This window comes from Montipora foliosa, chromosome 8 (genome assembly GCF_036669935.1).
Source record: "Montipora foliosa isolate CH-2021 chromosome 8, ASM3666993v2, whole genome shotgun sequence".
In the NCBI taxonomy this organism is placed as follows: Eukaryota; Metazoa; Cnidaria; class Anthozoa; order Scleractinia; family Acroporidae; genus Montipora; species Montipora foliosa.
In genome coordinates this window covers 50,111,896-50,126,895 of record NC_090876.1, presented here as the reverse complement: position 1 = coordinate 50,126,895, position 15,000 = coordinate 50,111,896, and the positions used below count along the sequence as shown (strand labels likewise).

The window sequence follows — 15,000 nt, the reverse complement described above, 5'->3', positions numbered from 1 at the left end:
ATTTTATGGCATCCGTAGAATATTGTGCACTGTTAATACTATATGTACATGTAAGCAAGCCTCTGTAAAATGGCTTTATTTATACATTACTTGTTCGTAATTTTTGGAATGAATAATCTATAAATAATGAATTGAAAGTTTTGTAAAAATTAATCTAAGATGTTGGAGGTTTTTATCCTGGTTAAGTGGAAACCAGCTGCCTTTCATTAGGGGAGAGCTGGCATTGTTTACTTTTGCATCATCTACTTTTTGTCCTAGGAGAGTTTTGAAGGACAAATGACGGAAGACAACATTGAGTTAGGAGTTTGCAATGAACAAGGATTCCGTCGCCTAACCCCAGCTGAAGTCAAGGACTACTTAGCTTCCATTGTGTCTTAGTGTAGAGACTAATTTTATGACATTCTGCAAACTGCAACACTCCTCTTAAACTGTCTCCTAGTTCATTGTTCCGACCAATATTGAAACAACCCCATCTTTATACACAGTTTAAGTGCCTATGAAGTAAAATACATCTTTTGCTTATTTTAAAGACCTTTTAAAATGATGAATAGTGGCGTTTTCTATTTTGAAATACCTTCTCGCATTCAAGAGATACTGGTATTCAAGTTTTTGTTAAAAAATTGATGTCACAAACTGTACAAAGGACTGTAATAAATTCCAAAATTAAAATATCTCCAAAAATATTGGAATAATGATATTCAAACGTGGCACCAGTAATGTACATCAGATAAGGCACAAAGTGACAACCATTAAGACGTTACCATGGCAACATTCTTGTTTCCAGTCCCTCTCTGCAATGAACCAAATATCTCAGATTTAGAACAGATACATTGTACGTACAGGCAGATGGTCAGACTTGAAATGCATGTGCTGCCCATAATGCTTTACATTTTTGTATAAGCTTACCAAGAGTCAACATGTCTTATTACGACAATAAACGACAAAATCGATTCTGTGTTAAATAGACCCAGCAGCAAAGAATGGTTGCCATGGCAACAGCATAGTGGGTAACATTTTGTGCCTTACTTGATGTAGATTAGTGCTGCCAATTTTGAACATCACCCATCAAAATATTCTTGGAGATATTCTCAATTTTACAGTCATTTGTACAGTTTGTGACGTCATCAATTTTTAAACAAAAAATTGAATATCTCTGGAACGAAAGAAGGTATTCCAAAATAGAAAACACCATTCTTCATCATTTTGAAAGGTCTTTAAAATCAGCAAAAGGTATTTTTACTCACCTCAATTAAGGTGCAAATTAGTACAAGTAGTATGACTAGACCCTATTGTCTCTGACCTACAGTTGGTAGGGTGCATTTGATTTGATAAGTGTTTTTCAAATTGAATAAAAATTGTGCCAAAGTTTGCTGTGATAAGGACGTTTCTCATCCAAAACATTGTCTCAATACTTAAGTTGGGGGTCAGGTTAGCAAGACAAGGTAGACTGAGGAGAGTTGACAAAGTGTACCTTGGGGGATGGGAGTGGCAGTGGGAGAACAAAAATAATGCAAGCTTCCACATAAAACAATATTGCCTTTAACAAGTCATTTGATCTAAAATTTCATTATAACATTGTTGAAATAACATCCTTTTCTTTCACATATCTTCACAAGTGTACCCTCGGGTGGCCACAAGTAGGATCAAGCAGCTCCCATATATTCCTGTCACGGCGTTTTCACAGACCATTAATTTATTTTTAGTTTGAATTTCCTGCGAATGAGACTCCTGCAGCAACTAATTTGACATGATAGTGTCACCAAACCGGAACTGCCTTTGTTGTTTTGGGGCAAAGGTAGTCCAAAAATAGATTGGTCTGTAAAAATGCCGCAACAAAGGCTCAGTATGGGAGTTGCTTGTTCCTATTCATGGGCTTCTGGTACCCTACAGGAATTATTTCTTGAACCATTCGAGAGTCGACTGGATTTTTTAATTTAAAACAAATTACACATAGGATGTGGCAAGCTCAAGATGAGGCATTTGTGACTCTTGTAAATAAGCAGGGGACTGGGTACTAATAAGCGTTAAATAGCAATTTGGACTGAAGACAAGACAACGATGGTTAACTATGAATTTGAGAGATCCCAGTCCCCTGCCTCCTAACCACACAAATATCAGATGTATGGTTTGATCAATTTTGTTAGTTTATGCACTGAGGAACTTTGTGTTTCTGATGAATCGATTGTAAACCCTTACTTGCCTTGTTTTTATCATAGAGAATTATCGATTTTTTGGCAGAATGAGGAAAGTTATCAAATTACTCGTTTTTCAGTGAAGTGTCCAGCAGCCATTTACTTAAATTGAAACAGGAGTATAGGGTTTGTACAATAATGGAATTCAGTTTGGATCAAACAAAACGACTGGAAATTGTGTGATGTCAAAACAAAGAATATATCGTGTCGAATAGGTCGCGGATTCCAGGTCATTGTTTCACCAATACAGAAAGTATCCTAAACATTCATAAAAGCTAACCTTAGGCCTAAAAACTTTTGTTTAGGCCTAAGGTTAGCTTTTAAGAATGTTTAGGTGAAACAATCACCTGCAACCTTCAACCTGCGAATTAGACCCGCCGATTAATTTGCTGGATTTTGGATTGAAAAATGTTAGCCTGGCAAGTACAATACACAGGTCTTTGTTTTATCAATACACAAAGAATTACCTTAGGCCTAATGCTAGAGTTGTTTTTGTATTGGTAAAACAATGATTTCTGATCTGTATTGTACCTGCGCTATGTACTCCAGGGAATGTCTACTCTCTCCTCCCGCCCCAGTTCCCCGTCTTACTCGCTCGTCCCGCGAAGACAGCGCCTGTAAGAAATGTGAAAGTTGTTATGCCTCGTGAAGTACCTCCCTATAAAGCCTCTGAAAGACAAAAACAGCGGGTTTTCGTTGATTACGGCTACTGCGACGAAAATATCGCTTTAAAATATAACTTGGCTCTGGCTTACACGCACTTATTATTCCACTATGACCCCATTTTACCATATTTGATCAAGAGAACGCGCAGAATATGAGACGGTAATACACTGTAGTGTCCCGTTTAGAAAAGAGCAGATACGGACGGAACGGGAGTTTTTCAATCAAAGAAGTTTTTTTCAAAACGATGCAAAGCCTGAGAATTGAGTTTGTCATCGCTTGTCACTCGTCATTTTGTTTAACCAGTCAAAGATCTTTGGCTAACTTTTTGTTCTTTTTACATCGTTCGTATGCGCCCTGAAGGACAGATAATGCATTTTTTTCAAAACATTCTTACCAAATAAAAATAAAGCAAAATAACACCATTTTTGTAGTGGAATAATATATCTTTTATTCGATGGTTTAACATATAATACTCGCGGACATTTTGCTCATTGCTCGTATTTTTCCTCGCCCATGCGGGGCACAGAAAAATCTACGCAACTCGCAAAATATCCGCGCGTATTATATTTTAAACCTTCAAATAATTGTTATTTGCAGCGGTTCGAAGAATAGCAGCAAATCGTTGTTTTCACGGTTCGCCGGTTTTTGACAGTTTCTATGGGGGCGGGATTTTGCTGAGTCGAGCCATTCTATGATGACGTTGCTGCCAACTTGCTCTCGTTTCGAGATTTTTTATTAATGTCGTTTCGATTTATTTTGTTATCTTACAGTTGTTGGATTTGCCACCCCTCACCCTTGGGGTATTTGTTGAGTGTCTGGTTCTGCATTCGGGAGGGTTCAGGTTTCCTCTAAAAAGGGGTTTTTTCCTGACGGGCAGCAGTCACGTTATTATTGTCTAAGCTTCTGTTTGTTTCAATAAACGCAAACGGGGTCTCATTGCTCGCAGAATGCCGGGCTAAGCGGTACAGTCCGTTACCAGTTCTATCCAGTGCAGCAGACAGTTCCCCTTTTAACAAGTGACCAGTTGTGTTTGATTTGTTGTCTATTAGAGGGAATAGGGGAAAACGATGTGTTTATTTCGCTGTTATTTCAACTCGTCCACTTTGTTATAAAAACCTTTCAAAAATGTGTTGGCGTACCCAGCACAAGCAACTCGATTATTCTTCCTTTTCTGCCTCCGTTGCCTTGGCCTTCGTAGTTGCAGACCTGGCTTCAGCTCCCCATGAACTTCCCTTTGGTTCTTGCTAAAAGCAGCAGCAATGAGCGTGATGTTTACTTGCTCCCACACATCGGCTTCTCGCGCGAGACTTTCCCGCGCGTTTTAAGCATTACACATTTCGGTTCTCTTCCGACAAAGAATTACCTCTCAAGTTCACGTTTATTTTTGAGCTCCAAGCACAACCGAGACAAAAGACTTGAAATGACTGTAGTCAGAGTGTCATAAGAAACCTTGCCAATACATGAACTTGCGCTCCTTTCAAGACAGAGTTTATAAGATCGCAGCATTGAACAAACTCGTTCATCTGAACCCCTCCCATCATTGAGTTCCCTCTTGTAGACACTTGAACACATCTGCACAATCATCTCACACAATTTCGTCAAGTCTGCACTGAAAACGGCTCCTGGAAAAAAATTCCCAATTCGAAGATTGACTTTCACTACTCGAACCTTGCTACACTCCCTAGAGTGTAGGGCTTTGCATTATCTTTTTTCCGGCCCACGCGAAACCAATTCCCGTAATTTTCTTTGCGCATATTGGCACACAATACGCCAGCTGACAAACGTTTGTATTTTTTCTTAACAATCCTGCATAAATGCAGAAATTTTTCAAAGTACTCTTTACGTTGGGCCACATACGTACGAGGATAACAAAGGCGTGAAAATCTAATCGTGCTCACTCAACCGAAGGAAGTAGAGGTTAACAAGACATTTAAAAGTGAAAAGGATCTCCTTGCAAACATACCTTCCTGTCCGTCTGTAATGGCCGCAAATGCTACACAGAGGAACAGAGCTTTCACATACGCAAATTGCATTTGCCACAAATATCCTGCCATTGTTAACAGAGCTATCTAAATTTCGCTGTCAGTGAGTCGCGCTCTCAAAATGACAACCTTAAGAGCTTTAGAGCAGTTGAAATACACTCATGTTTGCTCCTGGGTTTACTGTATAAATATCTCCTTACCCGCGAAAAAACATTCCAAGTTTACCCCCCTACTAGCACAAAATTTACCTCATGTGAGAGGAGAGGGCAAATCTGGGATGTTTAAATACACACACAGTCTCTTTCAAGTTCTTTCTGTACCCCGATCATGGTTTGGAATTCAACTCAATTTGATGTTGAATTTCGGCTTAAAAGGAATCCGTTCTTTTTTCGTTTTGACTAACATCTCTTTGTGGCGCAAGTCGCAAACCCACTCTCACTGACCGTACGAGTGCATGAGGAGCAATCCTTGAGATTTCCGGAAAAGATAAATTTTAAGATATCCGATATGCCTTTGTGACTTTCCCCTAAATCTCTCAAGTCATCACATAGCTTTAATTTTTATCCTAGGTTTAACAAACCACGAAGAACTTCCTGAAAGCCTGTGAGCCCCTTGAAGTCTCTTATCCCAGAACTTCAACACGTTAAACGTGCTTTCGCAAAATTTTCTACAAGGGAATTTTTCGATTTAACTTAAGTCAATTTGGAGTCACCCCATACGGTTTCTCGTGACAAGCTCAAAACCTCTTGCACACTTATTAACGGGCTACCCTTCCTCACTTCCACAACTACCTTGTAAGTATACTTTCCCTCGATTTTATTTTTCTAGGAAAAGAAGGGGTTCTTCTGAAGTCTCTAACCTAATCTATTCATGCTAGGGATACCTTGCAGCTATGGGTTTTTTTACTTCACGGTGAAAAAAAAAATGATACTCTGATACACGCCCACCTTTTCCGAAACCTTGCCAAATAACACAGCAAGAAAAAAAGGGTGTAACCAGATTCTCAAATGTCAGTACAGTTTTATCAGTTACTTTAATTCCAAGCGAGGCAACTCTGAGCATGCAAGTCAAAATGATTTAACTGAGATTTAATGACACAAATATGCTACTTCCAATTTCAAGAGGAGGTTGTTGTTATTTGCAATAATAACAAGGTTTTTGACTGCCGTGACTTAAGGCGATAATTGCTTTACCTTCAGCCACATACGTGTCACAAATTCCGATAAGCTGCAGGATAAGACCGCTTATCTGCATGTTTTGATTTGTGGATTCGTGATCAAATAACACTATTTCCGACATCCAATCCTTTGCGGGGAGACAAAATGCCAAGAAGTTTTTGTCATCAAAACAACTGTGTAGAGTTTTAATTCGTTATAGTAAAAGTAATAGCCTTGTTTGAGAAACTATTAAAGTGAAAGCAAATTTTCGACGATAAGGAACGTCAGAAAAGAATAGGCACTCAAGTATTTAACCTTAATGTTTCATTTAAGTACGAAAGAAAATAGTGAAATTCTAAACGCAACCGCTGGGATGTCGCACGAGAAAAGGATACGCGCGATACCATATCTCGTGAGCTTTGGCCTCCAAGGACCCTCCAGAGTTCTCTAAGAACGCGATGAAAATGTCCTATTAAGATTACACGAAATTTCAGCATTACAATTTATTAAAACTAAATTTGTTCCTTTCAAAATTTGATCGCATTTGCAAATTCGATTTCCTTTCTTTCATCTGCTGCACAGTCAATCAAGGAGTGACGCGCTTGGGGTCACGTGGGAACATAGAACTCTTCCTGACATTGTGAAGATCCAGGTACAACATGACAACTCGCTCAAGACCTGGGAATGAGTGTGAAGTTCCGTTAGTAAGTGGTGGGAACTGAGCCCAGGAAAAGATTGGCACAGCGTACAAAATCTGTTGCACCAACTGCAATTTTGTATACTACGGTCAAACTGAACGATCACTGAAAACATGGATTGTAGAACACAAAAAGGTTGTTTCCATGTTCCACCATGACTCCAATATTTCCAGCCATGTCCTACCCTGGATGCCACAGGTCTTCTCGCTCAGAAGCGGCGAGGAGCGTCAAAGCGAAGCAGTTCTGGTTGACTCGCTTTCGCGGCTTCGCCGCTCATAGTAGGGAGCTTTAGCAACGACAACGGCGACGGCAACGAGAACGTTACAAATTTGCATATTTAGCGGGCAAAAACAATAGCTTTGCACGCTCTGCACGTGCCTTTTTCATTTTTGTCCATTTCTTTGCCGTCGTCAGCAAAGCAACAACGTGAAATAAGCAAGTTTGAGGTGTTATGGAGAACGTCAGCACTTGGAGATAAATTTTCATTTTTCTCTCCTACATTAAGCGCCGCTCGTAACGGATTCATTCCTGAGGGACTGCTACACCTTTGTCACATTAAAAAGCTTGGAATAGTCGCGAAGTGATCGCAATAACGGGAATTTATGTTTTTACATGACGTTCTCGTTGCCGTTCCCGTCGTCGTTGCTTAAGTTCCTTAGTCTGTTGCTCCCAACGAGAAAAAAACCTCTGGAACCCAGGGTATCCATGCCCACGAAAACAACCATGAAATCGATTTTGGAAGAGTCAGAGTCGTTGGACATGAGGCTAACTTTCATGACCGACTCTTTTTGGAAGCATGGATGTCAATAAAGATCTGCAAATTATCTGGAAATGACCACATTGCCATTCCAGAAGTCTACAAGTCTTTGGCACGAACGTAAGTCTCGGGCTATGTTTTTCTTGAAACTTAAAGCGGAATTTTCCTCCGCGCGCGTTCGACGTATTGCTTTTTTTATCATGGGTACTAACGTTCATTTAAAAAACAGTCCTAAGAAAATACGCGCGCTGATTGGCTAAAAATCGTGTTTCTATAACTCGATGGAGACACAGAACTAGCAACTAGCACGAGCTGTTGACGTAGTGATGGCGCGAGCAAAGAGAATTTACATTTTGATAATTAGAGTTAACAAGTTGTTTTCCTTTTTCTCGTCGCGTTGTTTTCCAAAATAAATAGAAAACATGTACTCCGTGTTTCTATCGAGTTATAGAAACACTCGTGAAAGTTTGGGAGAACTGGAAAAAGCTGTGGAAACACAAGCCTGCGGCTCGTGTTCCCAACGCATCTCTCGTTCTCCCAAACTTTCACTCGTGTTTCTATAACTCGATACAAACACGGCACATGTTTTCTATTTCTTAAATGATGAAGGCTCAAGAACCAGCCGAAACTTCTTGAACGAAACATAAAAAGTAGTCAGTGTCCAACAATTATCTTACAATGAAATATGACAATATGGGCGATAAAATGATTTCTGGACTCTATTAGCTTATATCTTACCAATTCCTCCGCCGCCATGGGGAGGTGCGCCGAAACGGAATGAATCGATATACGCCTTGATCTTCTCTAGATCTAATTAGGTAGAGGAAATAAACTCGGATTTCAATAAATTATTTATCATTGTAAAATTAATTAATTAATTATTCATCAAATTAATGACCAATCAGCAGGTACCTTCGGCTCTACATTTGAAACCACCCACACAGATATCCCGCACATATTTTATCTACTGCATAATGACTCAGGCAGACTCGAAAAAATTCGAGTGCCCCTGACAGATGCCGAATCAATCAAAAGCTGTATGAACGGTATCAATTCTTTACAAATGTTCTTCCAGTAAGCCGCTTACATAACAAGTTTCGAGACAAATACACTAAAGCTATATACAACATAATCATACAGAAACACTATAACCTGTAAATAAACTGATTAGAACCACAAGTAAATCGATGATTTTCCCATCATTAGTTCGGATGCTCTTCCACTATAAAGCTAAAGTAAACTTGTAGGAGCTGGCAGGTCATTTAACTACGTTCACATAGAATGCGTCCTGTGTACTGTGTACCGCTGGGTCAAAAATGTGGAACAATGGCAACTTCGCAATTCTTCAAAAGTAAAAGGAAATCTTTTAGCGGGGGTGGGGTAAATAAAAGAAGAGATTTACTTATCGCTAATGAACCGAGAATAATCGTGGGATTAGTAATAAGTAACAAGAAAAATTGCATGCGAAAGGATATCTCACCGATTTCATGCAGCTTGGCCCTTTCAATGAGAAGGGCGGGGTCGTGTACTCGCTGAGCGCCTGACAGCACTTCTTCACCCCGCATGAACATGTCATACGAATTGCTCCATTCCTAACAAAGCACAAGAAGTAAGCGATTTGACTAGGCAATCAAATTCCACACATTCCTAAGCACTTGTATCCTGTATCCAATAGTCGTGTCTGAATATTTTATACATTTAGTGTGGTCTACCGGTAATGTTCCTTTGTTTACCCTCAACCACTGGTAAACTAAGAAATCCAAGAGCTCAACCCTGCTAAAACCAGGAACCGTGGTTTGGCATCAGTGCTTTTGAATATCATAACAATGACCAATTTTAACTATCTCGCAGATAGTACCTTTCAATTAATTGGCATGTATGTTACGATACGCCAAGATGAATTCTAAAGTTTGTTTCTTGTCTTGTTGAAGATATCTGGACTTGAAAAATTAAGGCCTGGCCAAAGGCTTGCAACAATTCAACCCAACATCTTGCAACATTGTTGCATGATGTTCCGACATGTGCTGAATGGACTGGCCAAACGCACGCAACATATCGCAACACGGTGGCCAAACGTACGCAACATGTTGTGCTCAACTATGTTGCAAGATACAAAAATTTGGTTTTATCAACGGAGTTGATAATGTAAATTGGCCACCGTACAGAGATTCTAAAAGCTGACGTTTCGAGCGTTAACCCTTCGTCAGAGCTTCTTTGGATTCGCTCTGACGAAGGGTTAACGCTCGAAACGTCAGCTTTTAGAATCTCTGTACGGTGGCCAATTTACATTATCAACTCCGTTGATAAAACCAAATTTTTGTATACTACTTCCCTACCGACGCAGCACCACAGTTTCTTTAGAAACTACCCCCTTCATTCATATGTTGCAAGATGTTGCGTTGAATTGTTGCGAGCGTTTGGCCAGGCCTTAAGGCTAGCAAGAGGAATATACTCACTGGATTGTGAGGATCTGGCATAGTGTAGAATGGCCGGACACAAAGAGGATACTTATCCAGAATGAAAAAGTCAGTGTCGTATTTCTGTTTGACAAGTTTTCCCAACAACTTCTCATTTGGAGTACTAGCAAGGATTAATGACAAGGAAACAATAAGGAAAGCTGTTTCCAGCTGGGTAAAACAAATAGGATTGCCTATAATTATCATTTTTGTCATTGCGAAGCTCCAAGAATTAAGAACCACTGCATCAAGTAAACTGTCCACTCATATGCAGGGACGAATCCAGGAAATTCTGAAAAGGGGGTTGCACATCTTCGTAATTTTCAATGCTATTGGTGAGGAAGCCACGTACCGCTGAGCTCTGAAGGGGGTCCCGGGGCCATGACCCGAAATTTGTTTCCGATTTTTTTCTCCTTTATAACACCATTTCAGCATTCCTGAGACTTGAAAATCTGGACAGAAAAATAATTGGTGCTCAAAGGGGACAGGGGGGTGGGGTTGCAACCCCCTTAATCCCTCCCTGGATTTGCCTCTGATATGTCAGTCCAGCAGTGAAAAGAAACTGTTATGCAATGGAAGAGAAAAAAAAACGAAAATCTGATCTTATCAAACAAGTTGACAAAAGTCTACCCTGCCAGCAGTTGGTTTCTCCTACGCTTCCCGAGAAAGAAACCAGGGCGAGAAACCGTTTGATTTTCCATTGAGCATGTGCGAAGTACGTCACACCCAACGTGATGTATTTGACGTCAATTTGTCTTATTTCGCGGGAAATCACTACACAGCAGACGCGCCCAAATGCAGCAATTACGTAGCTGAACGCACGCGCAAGCGCCAAAACAAGTTTACTAACTCCTTTTACCGGTTTAATTTAATTTATTCGTCCTTGGCGCTGGACGGCTGCACACACAAAAAAAGGAACTTTATTTTAGTGTCTAGTCGTTCTAGCGCAGAAGCACTAATTGGGGACACTGTAAATTGAAATTAACAATTAACACAAATCAAGTCAAATTTTGGTTTTTGAGGAGAGCGGAAACCGGAGTACCCGGAGAAAACCTCTCGGTGCAGAGTAGAGAACCAACAAACTCAACCCACATATGATGCCGGATCTGGGAATCGAACCCGGGCCACATTGGTGGGAGGCGAGTGCTGTCGTGCACCACTGCGCCATCCCTGCATACCCACACTCAAAGAGACTAACGGTTACTCGCAGTGGTTTCTCTCTCGGGAAGCGTAGGAGTAACCAACTGCTCGCAGGGTAACAAAAGTCTAATATTGTGAAGATGAATTGATTGATTGATTGTTTGAATGATTGATTAGTGGCAGCCCTTTGTTTGAGCAAAGGTTTTAATGAAGCCCTTCCCTCCCGCAAAGAGCTAAGCCTTGTAACCTCAGTCATTCAAGGTTCTAATGATGACAAGTCCATCTGTGGGTCAGTCATTCAATCAATCAGTCAGTCAGTTAGTCTGAGAATGACTCATTCCATCAGGCAGACCAACCTCTCCCACTCAGATAAGAGAGACAGTTTGTAAAGAAAAATATTATGGTGGTGTCTCCATGAGAGATTCCAAAGGGATGTTGTACCGAGGCTTGCCACTACCATGACAAACTGTAGCAACAACATGACAGTACATATCCAGAAGTAAGAAAAAGAAGATGAAGACGAAAAAGAACACTTTTCCTCCACACCTTAGATCTTCATCATAGTTCATCTCGATGCCAGCCTCTCTCAGCATATCAACTCCTTCACTGTAGGTGAGGACTAAACTATACAGAAAAACCAAGCAATGTGATGGCAAGTTAATCTTGTAGCAAACAGAGATTATCGTACACTGAATAGAAACAGTTCTGCTTGCTAGGATCAAAATGGAATCATTCATGCTTGTAGTTCAATGTGTTTCATGCCCTTGTGGGTACATGGCAGTAAATCTCTTGCACCCAGAATACGTTTACAGAAAGAAATAATAATTATTATAAATTAGTTTAATTACATAGGTGATTATTGGAAACTCTCTGCGCCGTTTGGTTGCCGTTAAGCTGATTATTATGCAATAATCACCTCAGTGGTTTTTCAAAATGGTTGCAAGTTGTTTTGTCGAGTTGACAGGCAAAGAAATTAATAATATTGTTGTAAATGTTTTTATTTACCGATAGTCACCTCGCCTTCGGTGAATAATAATTGTTAATTATTACACTAAGCTAATTACACTTCAGCAACCTGTAGGATAATGTAGTTTAAAACGCAAAATACTAAGAAAATAAATATTATACTTGTCTATGTAGCCAATTAACCGATTGACCCCTTGGAGTGAGACACCAAATGATTTGACTCGTCAAAAAATTATGGGGGTCAGTTCAGGAGTGACTGGGTTAAAATCAAAGAGGTTAAAATCAAAGTAAAAGAAATTAACAAATAATTATTATTAGAAAGCAAAGCAAACCTTGGTTCTAGAAATTTGAATGGCTCACTCTTGTACTGCTTCTGCACTTTGGCAATATCTTCACCATATCTGAAAGGCAAGACAAGTCATCATCAGTGCACTTGAGGACGGTGCCTTCTATTGTTATTGCGCATACGTTCTGCACATCTCGAGATACTCAGGTTTCCTATTGGCGATGCTTACTAGTTCAGGGATATTTTTGCACGGTTTAAAATTATCCGGAGAAAGTAGATCTCAGTAAGTAATCTTGGTATCCAAAAAGAAAATTGGGGGTAACCATGCATTTTTGAGAGATGATTAAGCTTCAATTTGAGGAAGATTGCCATATATTGCTTTTATTTTAACCCTTTGACACCCAAACCTCCAGCCTAAACCGGCCAAACTTTGACGATTTTACTCATCAAAGGGGAACCCCCGGGAGTCAATGGGTTAAAGCTTTTTACACATATTATTCATGAATTATCTTTGAAAAATGTGTGGTTACCCCCAATTCTCTTTCTGGATTTCAATAACACTTGTTAAGATCTACATTTCCTGCATAATCATAAATCAGGGCAAAAATACCTTTGAATTAGTAAGCAACAAAAACTGGTGAAGATAGACCACTTTGGGCAGACCCCTCTCCTCCCCCGTAATTACTTGCTTATTCAAAACTCAGTTCACTGTCAACTAATTTGATTTATCAAGCAACTTAAAATTTTGGTGAAAGCTCTGATTGTATATGATGGATATACACCATGATCAATAATCTATTAAATACCTGTCTCGCAATCCTTTGAAAATGTGGACAAATGTGCGACCAATCATGTCAATAACCTGTGTGAGAGAGAAAGAAATGTGTAGAATGTATGAAAAACAGGCCCTTGAAGAATGCTATTCTTTAAATGCATGTGAAACAACCCGACTACAAGCAAACCTTGTGTCGCGTACAGAATTCTTTAACAGCCCTGGATTCCAGGACTGTATCTATAATTTTAGTGGTTATTAGACCAATGGCACAAACCTCATGGTAGTGTTCGTTGAAGGTCATTTCAATATCAAGACCAATAAACTCTGTCAAGTGCCTGTGAGTATTACTGTCCTCAGCACGGAAAACTAAAGCAATTAATGAAAAACATTAAGATCATACCATGTAAGAGTGATTAAGCAAAGGTCATCAAAGACATCTCTGTCATACAATGTGCACAAAAGAAAGCTTAGAGTAATTTTCAGTTAATATTTTTCTCCGACTGCAATATTGATAAGCTAAGTGATAAACTTGAAAATCTTGTGCCCTGTTTTCAACCAATGAAGAGTCAATCACAACTGAGAAACTTAACTAACACTTTCAGCACGTAACTTATTGCTTCCCATTTTGATTGGTCAATTGTCTTGCCCTTACACACACTTGATTTATTTTTTTATTTTATTTTCTCATTATCAAACTTAAGGAAAGTTCATGTCAGCCTGCAGATAGCAGATTTGCCATTCAAGGCAGGTTGATCATCAACGTACTCAACGTACTGAAGTGTTTGCTTGTGGCAATAATTCCTTTGGTTTACCCTTGTAAACATAGTCAATTGGTTGAGGTATTCAGAGCTCTTATTAAGGGCTGGGGACAGCCCGCCTCCTGGGTGTTTCATACCCTCCTACTTTCAGAGTGACAAACAGTCGCTGTTTTTCCCCACTTCATTGAAAAGTTATTGACAGTCCTGGGTATTGATTGGATTTGCATGCATATGTGACAGATTCAAATTTTGCTGTAACTACTAGTTAGATTAACAACTACATCTACCTCCTACATGTACCTCCCCTTAAACCCTTTTTCCCTGGTACATGTAAGAGTGAAACTTACAGATCTTACTCTAATGTCAGAAGATTTTACTCATCAACGGGGGTCAGTTTAGGGGGAAAGGGGCGGTTCTCCCTTTAATGCTACCACACATTGTAAATACCATAGTTACTGTAGATGGTATTCTTAACCATCAGAATACAGAAGGATCATAATAAAATTTACTGCTTTACCAGACTGAGTAATACTGTATTTATCGCCGTTCTTTACATAAATGGCTTTGTGTGATGCTTTATGTCTTGCGAGTTTTACCTGAGCCAATGGTGAACACTCTGTCAAAATCAGCACAGAGAACCATCTGCTTGTAGAGCTGAGGTGACTGGGCAAGATATGCTTTGCCTGCCAAGTAAGGAAAAAAGAACACAAGGAAGTCAATCTTCATCAACATTGAGTGCACTTAACAGATTTTTAATACAATGGCAAATCAATGTCCTTAATTAACATTCGTTACGCAAACACACCTTTAAAATAAGTAACTTCAAAGACATTTGCACCCCCTTCACTTGCAGCTAAAAAAGGCAAAAGCTAAAATTATTGATCAACTCATTCTTGGATACCAGTTGGCAGTAGGCTTCATAACTAACAAGTTAACCAAAAATAAAAACAAAAACAAAACTTATCAAAGATAAGCAAAGCTGTTTACAACAAAGTTTTAGCTCACAAAACCAACTGCCTCAAGTCTTTCTAAAAACTAAAAAGGTTTTGCATAAAGATAATATTCATTTCCCAGGACTCATTATTCCTTCAACATACAAGGGAACCGTTTCTGTTTTTCTTCTCCAACAAGATCCCCTTTTGTGCACATCATTCTTTTGATGAAAAA

At 39.5% G+C, this 15,000-nt stretch overlaps 2 protein-coding genes across 2 annotated transcripts in view; one reads left to right on the top strand and one right to left on the bottom strand.

Annotated features, from left to right (window-relative positions):
* LOC138013139 (proteasome subunit alpha type-2) overlaps positions 1-1,366 on the top strand; it is a 10,526-nt gene extending 9,160 nt beyond the window's left edge. Inside the window, exon 8 of the mRNA XM_068860132.1 lies at positions 259-1,366. Within this exon, the coding sequence (XP_068716233.1) occupies positions 259-378 (120 nt within the window). The 3' untranslated portion in view covers positions 379-1,366. The remainder of the gene's footprint in view (positions 1-258) is intronic.
* Positions 1,367-5,840: 4,474 nt separating this feature from the next.
* Positions 5,841-15,000, bottom strand: part of LOC138013138 (aspartate--tRNA ligase, cytoplasmic-like) — a 21,155-nt gene continuing 11,995 nt past the window's right edge. Inside the window, exons 11-20 of the mRNA XM_068860131.1 lie at positions 14,639-14,686; positions 14,430-14,516; positions 13,350-13,441; positions 13,107-13,162; positions 12,347-12,415; positions 11,595-11,672; positions 9,909-10,032; positions 8,933-9,044; positions 8,191-8,262; positions 5,841-6,675 (exon numbers count right to left, since the gene is read on the bottom strand). Coding sequence (XP_068716232.1) covers positions 6,584-6,675; positions 8,191-8,262; positions 8,933-9,044; positions 9,909-10,032; positions 11,595-11,672; positions 12,347-12,415; positions 13,107-13,162; positions 13,350-13,441; positions 14,430-14,516; positions 14,639-14,686 — 830 coding nt within the window. The 3' untranslated portion in view covers positions 5,841-6,583. The remainder of the gene's footprint in view (positions 6,676-8,190; positions 8,263-8,932; positions 9,045-9,908; positions 10,033-11,594; positions 11,673-12,346; positions 12,416-13,106; positions 13,163-13,349; positions 13,442-14,429; positions 14,517-14,638; positions 14,687-15,000) is intronic.